Here is a 19,451-nt window from a genome sequence, read left to right as displayed (position 1 = left end):
CAGATTCTGTCGAAGTACCACTAGAAGCCTAGGACCATATGCGCAGAGGGTGGAGGGGGACAGGCCACTGTGACCTCAGGGCCCCGGCCCCAGGGCTCTGGTCCCAGCCCTGACCCCACTGGGGGCACAGGGAAAACCAGCCCACGGCCTGCACCCCTGGGGAAGGTACAGGACCTCAAAACCCAGCTGAGCAATGGCCGGAGGCCACACAGAGCAGGACAGCCTGAGCTAGGTCCTGGGTATTGGCATGGCCCAGGACAGATGGGGCCTCCTACCCAGCAACACGCCCTGGGGCCCCTGCCGCCCAGGGGAGGCCATGAGGACAGGGGTGACACTCACCGAATTGGGGTTCAGCCCCATGTTCGCGTCCACGTATGTCTCAGTCTTGGGCTCCACAGCCAGCTCCGCCTCCAGAATCTTCTCCACTGGCATGTCCTCGTTGGCGCTGCTCGTGGACTCCACCTCATTCTCGTTCCGGTCCTTGCCCCGCTGCCGCTCCTCCTGCACGGCTGTGGCGTGAAGGGGGCGGTGGTCAGCCCATGGCTCCCCCTCCCCCCAGCAGCCCCTCTGCCATCAGGGGCTGAGCAGTGCCAGCCCCGAGCCAGCATGCCTGCCAGGCCGGCTGGGGACGGTGTTGCTCAGAGCTGGCTGAACCACCACCCTGTCTCGGCCCAGGTCCGGCCTCCAGCAGCCCTGTGCTCTGAGGACACAGCACACACCCGCCCCCTCATTAACCCATTCAACTAAAGCCCACATCAGGGCCTGTCTAGGGCCAGGAGTACACAGGCCAGGGCACCAGGGTCTAGCCCTCATGGAGCTGACAGTTCAGCTGGGGTCCCCACAGGCAGTCAGAAGGACTCTGATGGACTACAGACTGTGGCAAACCAGGAAGGCTTCCCGGAAGAAAGAGGCAAGAAAAGACAAAGGTGACAGTTCTGGCAGAGGAGGCAGCGTGTGCAAAGGCCCAGAGCCAGAGCAGAGACACTCCTGATCTGTGGGTACCACACCAGCTGGAAACCCACTGCAAGGGGTATAGGAGTCTGACGTGCCACAGGAGAGGAACAGGATGAAACACATCTCTGAAAGTCCCCTCCAGCTGTAGAAAGAAGAGGGGGGACCCGGGGAGACCAGGAGCTAGAGGTCCACCCTGAGTGCGAGCCAGGACGGCCTGGGCTGGCCTGGAATGGGAGGGGTCAGCACCAGGGTGGAGGGCTGAGCACACAGGAGGTTGGGAGGGACCAGTCCCTGGGAGCCCAGGGAGAGAAGCCGACAGGGGAGGCAGAGAGAGGGGCATTCACTTCCACACTGCCCCATGGGGACCCCGTGGACAGAGGGAAGAGGTCAGGGCCCGTGGCGGGGCGTTTACACACCTCAGACTTCAGAGCCAGGCAGCTCAAGCTGAGGGGCCGGGCCATGAACCCTACCAGAACCCCCCAAGCACCCGAAATGGCTCCTGAGCTGCTGCAGCCCCCCGAGCTGACCGCCCTGCACCCCTCCCCCTCTCCCCCCCGCCACATACACACACGGAAAATGAGTCAACAAAGGGGAGAAGTCACAACTGTGCAGCCTGCTACAGGCCTGGGAAGGGCCGTCTACACGGCACTCTCACAGCATGAGCCAACAGGGGTATTGGGGGTACCCAGATGCCATTACTGCAGCACCAGGACGGGCAGGCCTCCCCCAGGCCCACCCATGCCTACCCTCCTATGGCCCTGTTCTCCCGAGCTAGAGATGTGTGGACATCCCCCTCCAGCAGACCCCCCAGGGCCGGCTCCTCAGCCCCTACCTGACAAGGCCCTCAGCTTCTTGGGGTCCCCTGGAGATCCCGACAGAGTGGGAGCTTGGTGAGGTAACCTCTAGAGTGTGGCAGGGAGATCTCCATCCACAGGCCCATCCAAGCGGAGGGGAAGGGCGTGGAAGTGGCCCCTCGCTGCAGAGCCCAGGAGCCGGAGATCCCCGAGGAGGACCCCGGGACTGCTGGAGCTGGGCCTGTCTCCTGGGCCACAGTGAGTCCAGGGGGCTCCTCATAAGATGTGGAATATCATCCTGAGTGGGGAACGCCCCACGTGGCAGGCCTGGGTCCCTCACAGCACCCCAAGTGGTACAGGGAGTGCACTCCCTGGACTTCAAGAACTGGGCGGGACCTGGTGGCAGCAGGTCCTTGGGAGACAGTCCGAGCAGCCCTCTATTCCAAGACTGCACCCAGCAGGCCAATCTGCTGAGCCAAGTGCCCAACAGACCTCATGGGCCCCACAGAACCCTCACCTGGAGAGGACACCCAGACCGCCCAACGGGCGCAGGCCATCTGGCAGCAGCTGGCACCACCTCCCGGGACCCTCACCACCCCACTCCCTGACTGCACCCAAGCAGCACGGTGGAGAGGGCCCAGTACACAGCCCGAGACCCAGAGCCAAGGGCAGAGCGTGAAGACAACATACAGTGACGTCTGTGGGAGCTGAACCTGCTCCATGACACAGGAGCCAACTCAGGTCAGCTGATGCAACAGCTGCCGGCCCTCTGGCCCATGGCCCAGCTTCCGGCCGCCTGGAGGTAGGGGCTCAGCCAACGGGCCTCGAGGCCCTCCCAGGGCTGCCGGCCACATGCTGGCACCTCTCTCCCTCCACCAGGCCTTCCTTATGCCATATGACCTCCCACTGCCTACTCCTGACCCATCCCAGACTGACATCTCCAAAGCCAGATGGGAGACCCCGTCCCTACAGAGCTTGGCACCTTGCCCTCACTCCTCGCACCCTCGTGGGATGCTGTGCTCAGCACCCTCTTTCCCGGTCCAATGTCCTGGGGCAGTGTCTTCTGGAGAGCAGAAGCCTCTCTCGGGGCTTCCTGAGTGCTCTGGCCCCTGCCCCATGGATGGGGCTCGGCCTCCTCTCCAGGACGTCTCTAGAGGGTGACACACAGTCCCCATTCTCACAGATGCCGGCTGTCCTGGGATGCCTCCTTGAACCCCCAGACCCATTCCCCTGCCCTGGCTCTGAGGGCCCAAGCTCAGGCTGCCTCATCTCCCCTCTCCCCTCTGGCTCCCTGCTGGGTTTGGCAAACGTGGAGGGAAGGGTGGGAGGAGGGTGTCCCGGGCTCTGGCCCCCCCCCTGCCCTGCCTCCATCCGCAGCTGCCACTTCTAAGCCCACAGCTCCTGGGAGCAGCCTCCCCTGGGGTCCACAAGCCCTCGTCCCCCCACTCTTCCAGCTCAGGGGTGTGAGAGCTCCCCAATGGTGCCAGGCCCAGGGGTCCCTCGGGCCTGCCTGATTCCCACAGCATGGCCCACAGCTCCCTAACAGTCCATGTGAACAGATCTCTACCAGCCCATGGGGCCCCTGAGGGCAGGCCCCATGTCCCTCCTGCACGGACTAGTAGCTGTTGAGAGCCAATGCCCTGCCAGAGGCTGCACTCTCCAAGACCCAGACTCAAGCCGGGGACTTCTCATCCACACAGCAAGTGTCAAGGACAGGGACCAGCTGACACCCTCAAATCACACCAGCTGGCCAAGGAGCCAGGCAGGAGGCCCCAAGTCAGAGTCTTTGCAAGCCTAGCTCTTCCAGAAAATCTGACAGCAGGTGGGGTCTGCAGTGGGTAGCTCAAGCTGGCGGGCAGTGGCCAGGAGCTGGCGTGCCTGCAGACGGCCAGTCGTTCTCCAGCCAGGCTCACAGATCCCAACACGTGGCGGCTGCAGGGCTGGAGCAGGGCACCTCCTCTGTCACCCCCCGGCCACAGGGCACAGGGTGACAGGCCAGGAGAGCCAACGTGGCTGGCAGCCAGGGTGCTGAACCCAGAGTGCAGGCAGGCCCGTGTCCCAGAGCCCCCAAGGCTGGAGGTAGTCCTAGGCCAACCCCTGAGCTGTCAGAGCCAGGACACAGCTGAGGGGCATGAGCTTAGCTCAGCTGCCTCCTTCCAGCAGCTGGGAAAACAGGTCCAGAGCCCCAGAGGGGCGTGGCTGTACTCCTGAGCCCCGCCACGCCCCCACCATGCCCCCGCCAGGCCATTCGCCCCGCTTCCTCAGCCCTGGAGGGGGAAACCACAGCGCTGGCCCTGGGCTGCCCCCGCCCCGTGCCTGCCGCTCCCACACTCCTCACACGTGGCTGTGGCCAGCGGGCCATGGATCTCCTCCCCCTGCACGGTTGGGGCAGATGGGACAGCCCCGAGCGTGGAGGGCAGTACCCAGAGCAGCAGTGGGCAGGGGTCCTCAGCAACTGCCTCCTCGGCGAGGGCGGCACGAGTTAATTAGCCAATGCCTCGTGAAGCACTTTGAAGCTCTGAGCGGCATCATTATGAATATTATAGTTTTATTTATAGACAGTAGAGGAGTCAGGCAGGAGCCTGGGGATTTATGTCCCGCCAACTCCATCACCTCTCAGAGGTAGTCATGTCCAACTTATGTTCTGCTGGTGCCGGGAAGCCTCGGGCAGGAGGCATCTGCCAACACAGGGCCTCATTATCCCCCCAGGCCTGAGTGCTGTGGGACCCCGGGAAGACCAGGAGCCATAGGCAGGGAGGGTGCACCCAGGGAGACTGGGGTCCCCAGCCCCTTGGCCAGAGTGGGCCACCCCCCCAGGCTGCTGGGGCTGGGAAGGAAGCCAGGAGGTGGGAAGGGGCATCTCTGAGAGGCAGCACCCCAGACTGCTGCGTCCCCTGCTCTGGCCACTGCCAGCCAGCTGGGCCCGCCCTCTGACCCTGGCACAGCCCCCAGGACAGGCAGGACTGACGGTCACCAAAAGGCCCTGGCCCAGCACCCTTTCTTCAGGCCAAAGCCCCTGGGACCCAGAGAGGGGGTGTCCTGTCAGATGGACAGGCTCAGAGGACACACCCCTCTGTCCCTCGGGGCATTCGAGGCCAAGCGCCCTACATGACAGTGACCACACACACACACACACACACACACACACACACACACTCTCCACTCTCCAACCCCCCTGCCCCCCCGGCACAGGGCCTCCACCTGCCCTGTTCTCCCCACTGGCCTGCAGGAGAGGCCCGCCGACGCCCCCATTGTGCACACGTGGAAACGGGCTCAGAGAGGCAGAGTCACTCGCCCGATGTTGACAGGGCAGCACTGGAACCCAGCCAGCTTCTTTCTCCACAGTCGGATTGTGTGGGGCGATTGTGTATGCACCCCCATGTGTGCCCGCATGCACACACGCACACACACACACACACACACACACACGCATGCACGCAGGAGACAGAGCTCGGAAAGAAAAGGGAGGCAGGAAGGAAGCAGGGAGAGGCCTTCCTGGAGGGAAAAGAAGGAAGCAGACAGGAGGGCAGTGGGGTGACCCTCCAGCCTGAGTCAGCATCACTCAGGTGGGGCCAGGTCCCCACAACAGACCAGGAGCGCCAGCAGGCCCCCTGAGCCCTGCCATAGCGCTTCAGCAGACAGGCCCAGGCTCAGCCTGGCACATGGCTGCCATCTCCCACCCGGGCCTCAGCCCCCACCTCCTCCGAGAATGCTGCAGAGCGAGTCCTGGGTGGTGCCTGTGTGCACAGGCCCCTGCATTGCCCAACAGAGATGTTATCTGCCTGCAGCATCCCTCATTGGCCGGCACCGAGGAGGGGTCCCCATCAGCTCTGAGCCAGAGCAAGCCCCTCCCGAGCTCTCCTTGTGGTTGGTGGTCCAGGCACTGACCCCAAGCTGCTTCCTCCCATGCTGCACTGGGCGACACCATCTGGGTGTATGCCCGCTTCCTCACCTGTACCAGGGGTGCAACCACAAGTCTCACTGAGGGGTCATACGGCCCACACTAGCCTGAAAGGCAACACCTCACATCCTAGGTGCTCCAGGCCAAGACCAGCATGCACGCCTGGCCCCCACTCTCCTGCCGCTGCCAGGGGGCCCTCCTTGTGTCCAAGACAACACAGGAAAGGAGCTGTTTCAGGACCAGTTCCGGGGAGCCTGCGGGCAGTTCCCAGCACCCAGTCACAGGCTTCTCAGCCTGGGAGACCATGGAGCTCCCTGAGGGGCTGGCACCAGCACCACACTGGGGCCACTGGTCACTCCTCCCGAGATGGAGGCTGTGGACTGGGCCCCTGCACATTGGGACATGTACTGCAGAGCCACACACCAGGCAAACACATGTCAGAGGCCCGGCTTCAGGCTGTTGTCTTGGAGGCATAAGAGAGCTCCGCAGGAGGGTTTTTACTGCACGTTCCCGACTTTTAAATCCAATACGAGGCAAAGGGGAGGTGGGTGGGTCCTGACGGGATCAGGTATTTATCTAACGACCCATAAATCAGGTCTCAAGGGCCGTGTCCCACATTGGGAATGTGTCCAAAGCACCAGATCTATCCATCACACAAGAGAGCGAGGCAAGAGAGACACGGGGGCTGGCTCAATCTTGGACCAAGCTGAGGGGTGCAACCTGGGCCCCGCTATACTGCCCTGCAGCCTCCCCTGCCACCCCCCACATGTCCCCCTCTGCAGCCCATCTGTCCATCTGTGATGTGTAGGGCAGCATCACAGCACCGCGAGTAAGGGAGCGAGGGGCGTAACGATGGGGCGGGGTGCCCAGTGAGGCCTCACACACAGCAGGTGCTTCTAACAGCCACTCGCAACAAGGCCCAGTCACTGTGGGCACCAGTAGCCAACCAGCTCCCAGCCCTGGGGCTTTGCAGCTCCACTGAGACAGGACTGGGGCATCATCTGCTCTCTCCCAGGCCTGGGGGGCGCGGGGGTGGTGGTAAAGGGGGCCAGGCAGCTAGAGTCTGATGATGCCCAGGCTCCAAGTGGCCAGGCTGCAGGGTCTTGAGAAGAGATGAGCATTTCCTGGACCATCCAGGGACCCATGGAGGGTCACTCTCGAGTCAGAACGGCCTCCAGGCCCTGCAGTGTGCTGTATCTGCTGATGTTCTCAGCCCTGGCATGCACTATTCCTTCTGACTGGGCACACAGTCTGCCCGACACCCTTCTATGCTTTTTTTTTTCTTCTATGCTTTTTTTAAAAAGACTTTTAAAACTTATTTACTCATGAGAAACAGAGAAAGACAGAGACAGAGGGAGAAGCAGGCTCCCTGTGGGGAGCCCAAAGCAGGACTTAATCCCAAGACCCCAGGATCACGACCTGAGCCAAAGGCAGATGCTCAACCGCTGACCCACCCAGATGTCCCAACACCCTTCCATTCTCAAGGCATCAGGCTAGATATCTGCCTGCAGCCGGGTTCTCCTATCAGCACTGACCACACCTGGGGACCCTGCCTGGTAATGTGACAATCACTCTGAGTGGACGCATGCCCACAACTCAATGCCAGCATGCCTCCTGGCACCAGTAGTACTGAGCTTGGCAAGGGAGTGGTCTCAGGCACCAACCCAAGCTCGCTCTGTGCTAGGATGTCCTCAAGGGAGCCCAAGCCTCCCCCAGCATGCTGGCACCGGGCCATCTGGTCAGGTCCTAGGCCTTGGCACACACGGGTCCACTGCCCACCACACACTCACCCCACCGGAGTTCCCATCCCAGCTGCATGGACCACCCCCAGCAAGCCCTGCCTTCCAGAGGAACCGAGGCCAGGTGCTCCCCTCCCCTGGCTGGGCACAAGCTTCCTATGACCCATGACAGCCGAAAGGAATGAGGACAGCACTGGAGCCAGAGGCCCGGGTCCCACCTGGCACACAGTGACAAGCCCCAGACACTCTGGGCTTCAGTCTCTCCACCTGTACGAGGATGAGCACTGCAGGGAACTTGCATCCCAATCACAATGTGTGCAGCCCAGGCTAGCCCCTGTAGCTCAGCGCTAGCACCCCGAGGCCCTCTTGCCAGGAGTGGTGCCAACGGCAGGACATCCCGGGTCCTGCCTGCCCTGTAGCCCCCAGCAAGAAATCCTACGGGACTGCATGGCCCAGCTGGGGTCTCAGTTTCTCCACAAGAACAGAGGCTAGAAAAGGGAATGATATGAGAACCACAGGACCCCAGGTAACTGTCCTCAGTGCTGAGGCAGCAGCCCGGGGACCCCGCCATGAGCAGTGCGGCACAGATGGGGGCAGGCATGCAGACCCTGACCCTGACAGCACCCCCCAGCCCACGAGGCCCTGGGTGCCAGACTCAGTGGGATGGACCTGCCCCCGTTCAAGCTTGGATGAAGACTATAACCAGGAGTCACCAAGCCTGCAGATGGGGAAACTGAGGCCCACGGACACCAAGGGGCTCTGGGAAGGCCACACTGCAAGTTAGGGCCGAGAGCTCAGACCACGTCTGGCTGAACCGCTGGACAAGTTCAGTAACCTCAGGGGAGGCACCTTCCCCGCCCCCTGCCCTTCCTCGCCCCTAACAAACACTGTCAATAAAGCAAATGGGCACAGATCCAAGCCCGAGAGTCCCGCTGCTCTGAGGACGTGGGTGATGCTTGCGAGGCGCCCCAACCAGGTCTGTAGGAGGAAGCAGGGCCACCCCAGCACCTCATAGGCCTGGGGACATCTTAATGGTCTCTGGTGCTCCCCGCTCCACTCCACCCCTCGTCAGCACTGTCCTTGCCGCAGCGTCCACAGCCACCCCCCTCCAGACAGCACCCACGCTCCTGGGCACCTTTCACCCCGTCTCCACCGTCAGCCTTGGCCCCCACCCGGAGCCCATGCACTGGGCCGCCAACACCTAGAGGAGGGTCTGACCCACATGTGTCCCCAGCCGGGCTGGAAGGACAACCGGAGGCCTCTGGGGGACCTCAAGGCCTGGCACGCAGCAGGTGCCAGAGAGGGTCGGGCGGGGCCCAGGCCTGCGGGGAAACAGCACCCAGTGTGCAGCCCCACGGGAGTGAGTGCCTGGTGCCGGGTGACCCCCCCCCGCCCCCCGCCTACCTTCCCGCTTCATGCCCATGGCCAGGCACTTCTGGTAGCGGCAGTACTGGCAGCGGTTGCGCTGCCGCTTGTCGATCAGGCAGTCCTTGTTGTCGCGGCAGGTGTAGGTCAGGTCCTTGCGCACCGTCCGCTTGAAGAAGCCCTTGCAGCCCTCACAGCTATACACTCCGTAGTGCTTGCCTGCGGGGAGGGGCCCATGAGCACACGGCCCCCCCACCTCCCCGAGGCCCGGCAGGAGGACCTCCGCGGTGCCCAGGGTGGCCTACCTGAGGAGCGGTCCCCACAGATGGCACAGATGTGCTTGGTGAAGGACGCCATGTTCCCTGAGGGGTGGGCCGGGACCTTGAGGACACCATTGAGGCCCAGCGGCGGCTTGATGTCCTCACTGCTGCTGACGGGGTTCATGGGGGAGCTGAGCTGAGGAGGGAGAACCAGGGCTGTGCAGGGGCCTGCACCGGCGAACCCCCCGGCCCTACAGCAGGGCAGGTGCTCGGGCACCTCCACTTGGCAGAGAGAAGGACGGAGGCTCAGGGCAGGGTCCGGGACCCCCGCTGCCCTGCCCTCGGCGCTCCTCCCTCCCATGGCCCAGCACAGGCCTCAGGGAGGAGACCCCAGGCCCTGCTGACACCCCCTGCCCCTCGCCGCCCTTGCTGCAGCGCGTGCGGTGGACAGGATGGCGTGAATTCGTGACCCTCCCAGGGAGGCAGGCCCTTTGGGGCCCCCTAACCCACAGATGGGAGACTGAGGCCTGGTCACAGAAGGGCAGGAGTCGGGGTCCACGCTGGCAGGGTGGGGTCTCTGACCACGTGGCCCAGGGCGAGCAGGGCTGAGCCAGGACCAGGTCCCACACCCCGCCCCACCCGCGGCTGCCTGCCGCTGCCCAGGAGGAAGCGTGGGAAACTCACCCGTCACCCTGGCAACAGCTGCGAGCAGCAGTGACACAGCAGTTTTGGTTCTGCTCCGTCCACCCGGCTCCCCTGTCAGCGCCAGGGCCCAGAGGTGCTTCCCGCCGCCCCCCGCAGGCCAGCTTGTCTCTGCAGGCCCCGCACCCCCACTTCCTCAACGCCCCCCATAGGCGGAGGTCTCTGGGGAAGGGCGGCAGGCGCTGCGCACCACCCCCCAGCCCCTGGCCCCTCCTGCCGCAGGAACCTTGCCTCCTTCCTTCCCCGAGGCCCCCTTTCTCACGGGGCAGGAAAAGCTGGGTGCTCAGAGCACACAAAGCAGAAAGCACCCGAAGCTTCCTTCCATGCTGGCCTTCCGGCCTGCCCTCGGCCAGTTCTGGGTCCTTCCTTCCCCCACCCCCGGGGGGGGGGGTTGTGTGGCTCTGGGAGGGTGCTTAGCCCCCATGGGGCCCAGGTGGGCTGCCTGGAGGTCAGGAGGCAGGCTCTAGCCCACAGGGCTGTAACAGGGTGCCAGTGCTGGCTCCAGCAGCCCCCTGAGTAAGGGGAGCACGCCCAGCAGCACCGTCCCAGGTGCCGGGAGCGCAGATGGGCATGGTCTAAGTGCTCAAATGCCCAGGCTCGGCATGCGCTGCCTCTCCATGCACGGGAAGCCCCCTCCCCATCTCCCCGGTATGGACACGGAGGCCCCAGGGTCAGGGGCAGAGCAGCAGGCTAAGCTCCGGTCTCTGATAGCAGGTGCTGAGCACCAAAGGGATGCCCACATGCTGCAGAAGGGGAAACTGAGGCCTCAAGAGGACGACTGGCCCAGAGCCCCTCGGTGACCCCATCCATTCACTGGGTGCCCAGTGATGCAGTGCTGCAGAGCCCCTTGGCCAGGTGGGGACAGGGGAAGAGGGGCTGGGGAATAGCATAGCTTAGGGCAGGGCCTCCAGATCATGGTTCTCCATTCACTATGTGACTTTGGGGAAATTACTCAGTCACTCTGGGCCTGAGGTCCCTGGCAGGCAGGATTGAGGGCCACTGTCAGGATAACAGAGTGTACGCGGGGGCAGCTGCCTAGCACACAGTCTCCAGGAGGAGGTATCACCAGCTGGTCCCAGGTAGAGACCCGACATGTGCAGGTGGGAAAACCCACAGACTATTTGGGAGAAGGCATGGCGGGGTACAGCTGGAGGCGGGGGCAGGACAGCCCCCTGGATTGTGGGGAGCTGCCCCAGACACGGAAGCCCAGCCAGGACTCCACATGGCTGGATCCACGTGGGAGCACCAGGGAGGGAAACTGGACATCTCCCGTTCCGTGCTGGCCCACCCCAGGCTGGGCAGCTAGCGGGCCACCTGCCCTGTCTCCGGCTGCCCATTTGCATGCAGGCCCTTGGGTGCTTGCCCTAGGTAAACTGATGCAGGGCCACAGCAGTGAGGAGGGCTGGCCAGGGCCCCACATGGGAGGGAGCCACAGGCAGGACGGGAAGTCAGTGCTGTGGCTCCTGGTCACGTGCCAGGCACATCCCTACCCTCCCAGACCAGGCTTTCCATGGGCACAGCAGTCAGCCAGAGGCCCTGGGAGCCCCAAGGGACCCTGCATTGTGGGAACACAAAGGCTGAGCTGGGGTCCCCACTCACCACAGGCCTGGGCCACCAAGGCAAGGCTGTGAGGGTCAGGGTCACTCTTCCCCCTCCCCAGCTCTAAGCAGAGGAGCCTCGGGCTGGGTTCACAGCCCCCAAAACAGCCTGGAATGACTCCTGGGGCCTCATTCTGCCCTGCCCGCACCCCTTCCCAGGGGACTCTGCAGCCCCCCACCTAAGGGGGACTGCTCCCCTGCTGTACCCCACCTCCCCTCTGGGGAGACCCCTGGCACCAGCAGCCCCTCACTGGAGCCCGACCACGTGGTATGGCCAGGGTGGGGGCCTGCTCCCATTTCCCCTTTCAAATCCTTGGCATTTATTTCAGTTCCCGCCGGAGCCTACAGGACATACTAAAATAACCACCTGCCTCATCAGTGTGCACCGGGGTCTCTGCCGTCTCTTGAGGCTCCTCTCTTCTGCATCCACCACCTCAGGAGGCCCTTCCTCCTGAGCTCACAGCAGGCCCTCCAACCCACGAGGGAGGCCATCACCCACAAACAGAGCTGCACACAAGGACAGGTCCTCGGCCTCACCGGCCTCACACTGCCATCCAGGCAGGGGCAAACCCTGTGGTATGCACTCCTTTCACGAGGGAAGCCTTGCTGGGCTGGTGAGGCCTGGACGCAGTGCTGCCCACAGCAGGCTAGGTGGGGCGAGTGGGCTCTGGGACGAGCTGGGGATGCTCCCGGGCCCTGTGCTGATGGAGCCCCCAGACCAGGAAGAGATGCGGGGCAGTGCGGGTACCAGCACCAGGGATCTGGCTCTGTCCAGCCAACACCCCCGGGCAAGGTCAAGTGGGACAGGTGTGGTGTCAACGGCCCTCCCTGGCCGTGTGGACTTGAACAGGCAGCACGAGGCAGAGTGCCAGGCCTCCCCCAAGACAGCAGAAGTCTTGTTCCGGCAACCATGACTTCGCGGTTGTGGTTTTGGGGCAGGGGGGTGGGGCATGCCCCCCTTTGAACTCCACCCACACTCTTGTGAATATGGGGAACCCTAGGTTTCCAAGACAAGCTGCTGAAGCCCAGAAGCTGCACTCCCTCCAGGAAGGAACTATGGGGCGGGGGGGTGGTTCAGGGGAGACACCTACCCAGGAGGGGCAGCCAGAGGAGAGGCTGAGCATGGGGCCTCAGACTGGGGCAAAACTCACTGGGGGCCACCTGACAGATGGACACATGGACAGATGGGTGGCTGAGCACAGGTCAGGACCATCTGGGACATACTGGGTTTGTGCCTCCAGTTCTTGTCCTGACCCCCTCATCAGTTTCAAGGGGCCCAGGGCCCTCTGCACACACAACTTGGGCTTAACCAGTACCCACCAAGTGCCAGGAACCTGGCTGTGTGCAGAGAAACACAGAGAATAGGATGGATGTAATCCTGAAAACTCCTGACTCCCCAGTACCGCCTGCCCCTGCCCCCAGACAGAGAACAGTGCCAAAGGGCAAGTGCCCCCAAGGCTGGAGGGGTATCTCTGCCCTGCCCAGGCTACTGCTATACATGAGCCCTCAGGTCTATGAACAGGCGGCAGGCCTGAGACCAGCAAGGGGCCTGTGGGGCCAAGGGTCAGCAGACACTTGCCTCTGTCACAGTCCCCAGAGGGCAGGGGCACACTCAGTCTCCACCTGCCTCTGCACTCCCTGCATGGCGCTGTACAGCTGGTGAGAAGGGGGTGGGGTGGCTGTGTTAAGAACAACCCAGCCAGGCCCAGGAAGATAGCCCAGCCTCCCCCTGCCAGCACCTCAGGCCTCCTACTGCTCTGGGGACCAGGTGACATGAGCAGGGCTCGGGAGCTCTGGACTGATGCCAGAGACCTTAGCTCTTTCACCCTCTCCCTCAACCACAAAGGGGTGACAAGGTCACTCTGGAAAAGCCAGCAAGATTCTCCCCCAAGGCCAGCTCTAGAGGCCCGGCCAGACGGGCAGCACACTGGCCCCTGCTCAGTATCCCAGTCCTCCTGCACCAGAGCAAAGTGGGCTGCCCCGCAGGTGGTGCAGAAGCAGAGGACTCGGACGGCCCTAGGATGAGGCTGACATGGTTAGATGTGTGGCTCTGGGCAGGGAAGCCTACACTTCAAGTCTCTCCCAGCAGGCTGTCCTGAGGCTCCGTGGAGACACGCACCAAAGGGGCCTTCACATTCCGGGGGAGGAACTCAGAGCTGGAGAGGAGCCCTGCGGATTTCAGGAAGGACAGCTCAACCCCAGAGAGGAAGGTCCCCCTGGGATTCAGGCAGGAAATCCACCAGGAACCACAGGGAGCTGGGGGGTGGGGGGCAGCTGCAGGGATCTCCCAGGGATCTCCAGAAAAGTTCAGGACAATGCTGCAAGGGTTTGGACAAAAAGCATAGGAGAGGGTGGACCAGGCCTCCAGAATCCCTTCACAAGAACTGGACCAAGCCAGGCCCTGCCAGATACCAGATGCTTCCTGATTCAGAGACAACCCTGAAAGCCAGATTGTTCCAAACACATGACTACGGAAAAGACCACCAAGCCCAACAGATGAGCTGAAGCCACCATGGGGCTGAGAGCCTGGCCCAAGGAGGGGTGCATCTGCATGGAGCCTGGACATAACCCGCCCTAGGATCTGGGCCCCAGGGCACTGAGACCTCCTGACGAGGGTGTGAGCAGAGGGAAGGGCGGTGAAGGGGCACGGGCTCCAGGAGGCAGGTTTAAACCTGAGAAACACTGAGCCCCGCTCTACAGAGCAGGGGGTCACGGGAGCAGGGGGCCCCCCACAGGAGGGGTCCCACTAGGGTAGATGACCAGCTGTAGGGAGCTTGGCCGATAACTGAGAGTCGAGCACTGGGGAGTCAGCCAGACCTGGGCTCAAGTTCAGGCTAAAGTCACCTCTCCGAGGTTCTGGTTCCCAGAGACAAAAGGTGGAAAGGACAGCACCTATCCCCCCCACCCCCAGGGCCCACAGGAAGGGCCCTGCCTCTGCACTTACCTGGGGGCTGCCGGTGCCGAAGCCCAGGGTGGGCGTGGTAGGCACCGACATGGAGTGGGGGCCCATGGGGGAGCTGATGACTGAGAAGGGTGGGCCCATGCCATTGATGGGGGAGCTCAGCGTGCTGATGGGCGAGTGCAGCTGTCCCGGGGAGCCAAGCGAGGAGCCGATGCCAGGCCCCAGAGAGGGGTGCAGCGAGGGGGCGGCCATGGAGCCACGCCCCGTGGGGGAGTTGAGGGATGAGGAGTTCACCTGGGTGGAGAAGTCTGCAAGACAAGAACCAGAGGATGGCGGTCAGGAGCCCAGCCTACTTCCCGCAGGGATCGCAATGGTTCATGCCACCAATTCCCACCAACGCGAGGTCAAGCCTGGTCAGAGCGCCAGAAGCTCCCCGTCCTGGGCAGCCCCCCACATATGCCAGCCCGGCAGGCCCCCCAGCTGCCACAGGCAAGCTCTCAGATGCCCATCCAGGCATGGAGGCCAGACGGCTGCCCATCCACCTGGGACGCCTGGTCACCACGAGGGGCCAGTCCCTCTGCCCATGTGTTCAAAGGGCTGAGGTGAAGCCATATGAACAAGAGCAAGAACCATGAGACTGACACCTCCCGAGTGCCCATCGTGTCCTCGGTACAGAGTGACACACGAAGGAGAGAGCCATGCGGCAGGTACCACCATCACCGCATCTTAAGGACAGGGAACCCAGGCCCTGTGTTCATGCAGTGGCCCAGGGCACAGCAGGTATGCCCCAGGAGGCCAACCCTCTCTCTGAGTCCTGTGGCCTCAGGCCAACCAACCACACTGCCCAGGCCTGCTCAGGTGCCCCAATGGCCATGGCCCCTCAACTGGTGAGGCCCCAGAGAGATGCACGCTTCCTGTGTGCCTGGGGCCTCTTCCGAGTGGGCCTCAAGGAGAGGACGGAGGTGTGTGCCAGGCGTGGAGACATGCAGCCCACAGAGGCTGTGGGGCGAGGCTGGGACCTCCCACACGCAGGCTTTCATCTCAGGGATTTCAAAGCCCCAACAAGAGCTAATTAGGCCTCCCCACCCACCCTGAGGGCTCAGCAGGAAGAAGCCTCCCCAGGAGGGAGGCTCTCAGGTGGTGAATCCACTGCCCATGGGCGGGCGGGCAGGCGGGTGGAACATACCAGCATACCAGCGGGAACTGGAGGTGCCCAGAGGCAGCAGGGCCGAGGTGCAGGGGCCAGAGGGCTCCACCTCCACCCCACGGAATGCCCTGGGCAAGCCCGAGCGCCTCTCCCAACCTCAGCCTTCCCATCTGCAAAATGTTCTCTCACACAGCGGAGTGGCCTCTGTCGCACACACCCCAGGTCTGTGGGCACACCCTGGCTGCCCACTCGACAGCCCCAGGGACAACCGTCCTCCCTGAACCTCGGAGCAATTGTGTCTCAAGGCTCCCAGAACAAAGGGACACATGTCCAGACACATAGTGGCCGAGTCAGGACTCAGCACACGTGACTCCAGCCAAAACCCTGATCCGGGGACTTATGAACCTGTCCCCGGTGCTGGGGGGAACACAGGAGGCTCTGCCCTCCTCTGTGAGCATTTACTCACTTCTGTCCTGTGGCCCCCAGCCCACTGGGCACTTCCTCCTCCCTCCTCCATGGGACCAGGGGTGTGGGAAGATGGCCCACAATCCTACTGTCGAGCCAGGGGTGGGTGAGCCTGCCTGCACCCTATCTGACTCTGCTGGCAAGCTGCCTCATCCGATCCATCTGAAACCCTAGCCATTTACAAAATTGGGGATCTACCATTTCACTGAACTTGAAAATGAAAACCAGAGGAATTCCAGGGCTGGATGGTAGCAGCACCTGTTGGCAAGGTGGTTTCTGCAGATCAGCCCCATTAGCCATCCAGTGCCCTGAACACCCTGTACCTGGAGGTCCAACGCCCCCAGAAGCTGGGGGTGGGGGCGTACACGGGGCTGACAACGGGACAAGCACAGCAGGTCCAGCTGCAGGTCCTTGATGCACTGAGCTTCTATGGCCCTGTCTGCCCATCTGTGACAGACAAGGAGACTGAGGCACAGAGTTCTGGTGTGAGACTTGCCTGAAGGCATGAGCACAGAAATCCACAGCTCCCAGCAAGTGTGGACCCACTGTGCCTCTCTGGCCTGCAGCCAGACTCACCCCTGTCCAAACCTGGGCTTCCCTATCTACACACACCTGCTCTACAGGAGGCGGCCTCAGCCTCCATGGGGTTGGAGGAGAGCCTCTCTGACTTCAGGGTGGAAGCCAAGGGGGAGCAAGATGGACCCTGCAAAACAGCTTTTGTGGACATCTCCACAGGAGAGCACGGAGAGGGGCCCCAGGCCCCAGGAGGGCGGCCCAGGGGGAGCCGCTCACCTCTCTCCCCAGAAGTGGGAAGGAAACCAGGATTTCAGAGCCAAGCTGGAGAAGCCAGTCCTAGAGTCCACCCCCTGCCAGGTACTCCCGGTGGATCAGAGCAGGGCACTGCGGGGCTTAGCAGGAGCTCCTTGCTCGTCAGCAGCCAGGTCACCCACAGGGTCGCCTGGAGGGCCTCGGGGGGCAGCCCCAGCTCCCAGCTGCCCTGGCTGGTGCCCACTCTGCTCCTCGCTGGGCCCTGAGCTGCTGCTTGTTTGTTTGTTTGCTGCTCCCCCCAGGAAGGGGAGGGAGAAGCAGGAGAAAGCCTGGCCGGAAGGAGGGAGGGAGGGAGGGGGCCTGTTTGACAGCCAGCTGCCAGGCTGCAGCCCAAAGCTCCTCAGACGCCCAAGGCACTGCCCGCACCCAGAGCCCAAGTCTGAAAACCAGGCGGAGGGGGAGCCAATGGGGGAAGGAGCACCCACCTCCAGCCTCCACGCAGCCCCATCCTCTGCAGCAACGACACCCCTCAACCCCACCCCACCCCCCAGCCTAACGGCACATGCTCAAGTGTCCAGCAATGGCTCCACACTGGCGCGAGCCCCCTGGGGCTGCCAAGTCCAGAGGGGTGGCTACCCCCACCCCCATGCATGCCTCCTGAGGACCCCGCTCTGGGTGCTTCCTGTTTACACAGAATATCCACAGCAGACACTCTGCCGGAGCCTGGGTGACAATGGGCTGGGTGTGTTTTCTGGAGTTTTCTGGAGAGAGACACTCTGGCCAGGAAGGCAATGTTAGAAAGAAAAGGCAAAAAAATGCCCAAACATCCTCGGCTTGCAGAGGCCCTGCCCACCCCCCTCCACGTGCGTGCAGGCTTGAGGCTGCCAAGCCATTCATCCGCCCCCACCCACTGATAAGCAGAGGCGGTAAGCAGGCCTTATTCTTTACAAGTCAAACTTTGGACTTGCTGGGGCCTTGTCACTGGCTGGTCACCACACACTTATCTGATCGTCGCTTGGTGGGGCTGGTGGGGCGGGGCTGCAGGGTCAGGCTCAGACACCCAACCCTCCCCACCCAAGGGAGTACAGAGGGGCCTGTGAGGGCAAGTGCCGAATCTCATACCCTCAGCACCTCAGCACCTCAACACACACACACACACACACACACACACACACACACACAGCCCTTGGGGCTCTGAGCAATCAGTGAGACTTGGGAAGGAGGCTGTGGCCCTGGAGCTCATAGGGACGTCTGAGAAAGAGGCCCCTTCTGCAAACAGAGCGGATGCCCAGCACCCCAACACGGGCTAAGAGACCTGGGGGCGTTGCCAGATTCAGTCTAGGCAGGCTACATGGAAGAAGCAGCCCACAGATCTGTCTTTTGACACAAAAAGCTCTCAGGCCACAGAAGTGGCTCTAACATGCCAATACCTGGAGGCCAGCCTCAGAGCCCTGGCAGAGACAGGATGCCCTGGGATCTCAGCCCCAGAACCCCCAGAGCCTCAGGGTGAAGAGCTACATCTGGTAAACTTTAAAGTAAAGAAAGCACTCCAGGTGACCAACAACAGCGGGGGCTGCTCCTTGGGGTGATGAGCTCTCCCGTCGTAGCTCCTTGCAAGCAAAAACTACATACACCACTCAGGAATGGCTGAGCAGGTGGCCCCTGAGGGCCCTCGGAGGGAGGGACTCTCCACCACTCTCCAAGATTCCTGAGCTACACAGGGAGCTCCCTCTGAAAGGGAGCCCTGGAGAGACCCCACACCAGGAATCCGGGGAACCCTCACCAACTCCCTTCCGGTCCCCACTTGGCAGACAGGGGTGGGTGGCAGGAAATGCCAGCCCTGCTGCGGTGGGGCGGGGGTGCACCCCCGGGGCCCTGCCCCTCCTGGGCAGCAAGGGAACCCCCCAGCACTTAGAAAGGGGGGCTCAGGCCTCCTCTGAGGCCCTTCATCGCAGGACCACTTGGGCCAGGGTCCAAGCCTGCAGCCACACGGCCAGTAAAAAAGAAGAGGGCACAGGGCCGGCCAGGCAGGAAGCCGGGAGGTGGGGAGTGACAGGAGGCCCAATGACGGGGCGTGGGGGGGGGGGTCCCAGGGGCCAGAAGGAGGGTACGGGGGTCGGAGAGGGAGTTCTCAGGAGGAGGAGGGCATGGGGGCTAAGGAAGAACCCCGTAAGAATAAGAATGGTGCCCAACACCAGCTCCCCCGCCCCCGGAACCGAAACCCCACGTCAAGGAGCCGGCAAGTCCTCAGGAGCTTCCCGGGGGTGGGGGTGGGGGGACACCCACTGCGGGTCCCCACCTTCCGGAAGGACTGCTTCCCCTGCCACCACCAGGGAGGGAGAAGTGGCGGCCTGAGGGGGCTGTGGTGGGGACCACGGCGCGTCTGGGTTTGGGGGAAGCTGAGGGAGGCGACAAGGCAGGGGAAGCAGGAAGCTGCCACCGGCCCACAGCCTGAGGGGTCTTCAGGACATGGGGCTGACACGGGGAGGTGCTGGGCCCTGGGAGCAGACTCCTGCCGGTCCCTCGGGGCTCACAGGCTGGCCCTCCCTGGCCTGTCTCCCCTTCTGTAAGCTGAACGCACCCAAGGCAGAGGCACCGTGGTGGCCCCTGTGCGCGGTGCCTGCTCCCCACCCTGCAAAGGGTGGGCTGAGATCCAGGGCCCTGCCACTTCCAGCCCAGGGAGCGCAGTCCACCCATGGCCTCCTCGCCAGTGTCAGCTAACAGCTCAGGGGGCCGGGGCTGAAATTCCAGCTCCCCTGGGGTCACCCGGCCCTCTCCCAACCCAACGGTCCCAGCCCCAAATCTCAGCCGGGCTGAGGACACCAGTCAGCTGGGCCTTCACGGGGGGGGGGGGGG

At 63.1% G+C, this 19,451-nt stretch overlaps 1 protein-coding gene across 4 annotated transcripts in view; it reads right to left on the bottom strand.

Annotated features, from left to right (window-relative positions):
* RXRA (retinoid X receptor alpha) overlaps positions 1–19,451 on the bottom strand; it is a 92,700-nt gene that overhangs the window by 11,834 nt on the left and 61,415 nt on the right. For all 4 annotated transcript variants that reach the window (XM_055325992.1, XM_055325976.1, XM_055325983.1 and 1 more), the window contains exons 2-5: positions 14,258–14,523; positions 9,059–9,209; positions 8,793–8,972; positions 340–509 (exon numbers count right to left, since the gene is read on the bottom strand). In XM_055325992.1, coding sequence (XP_055181967.1) covers positions 340–509; positions 8,793–8,972; positions 9,059–9,209; positions 14,258–14,523 — 767 coding nt within the window. The remainder of the gene's footprint in view (positions 1–339; positions 510–8,792; positions 8,973–9,058; positions 9,210–14,257; positions 14,524–19,451) is intronic.

The sequence above is a fragment of the Nyctereutes procyonoides genome, unplaced genomic scaffold (genome assembly GCF_905146905.1).
Source record: "Nyctereutes procyonoides isolate TBG_1078 unplaced genomic scaffold, NYPRO_anot_genome, whole genome shotgun sequence".
Lineage (NCBI taxonomy): Eukaryota > Metazoa > Chordata > Mammalia > Carnivora > Canidae > Nyctereutes > Nyctereutes procyonoides.
This window is presented reverse-complemented; position numbering and strand designations above follow the sequence as displayed.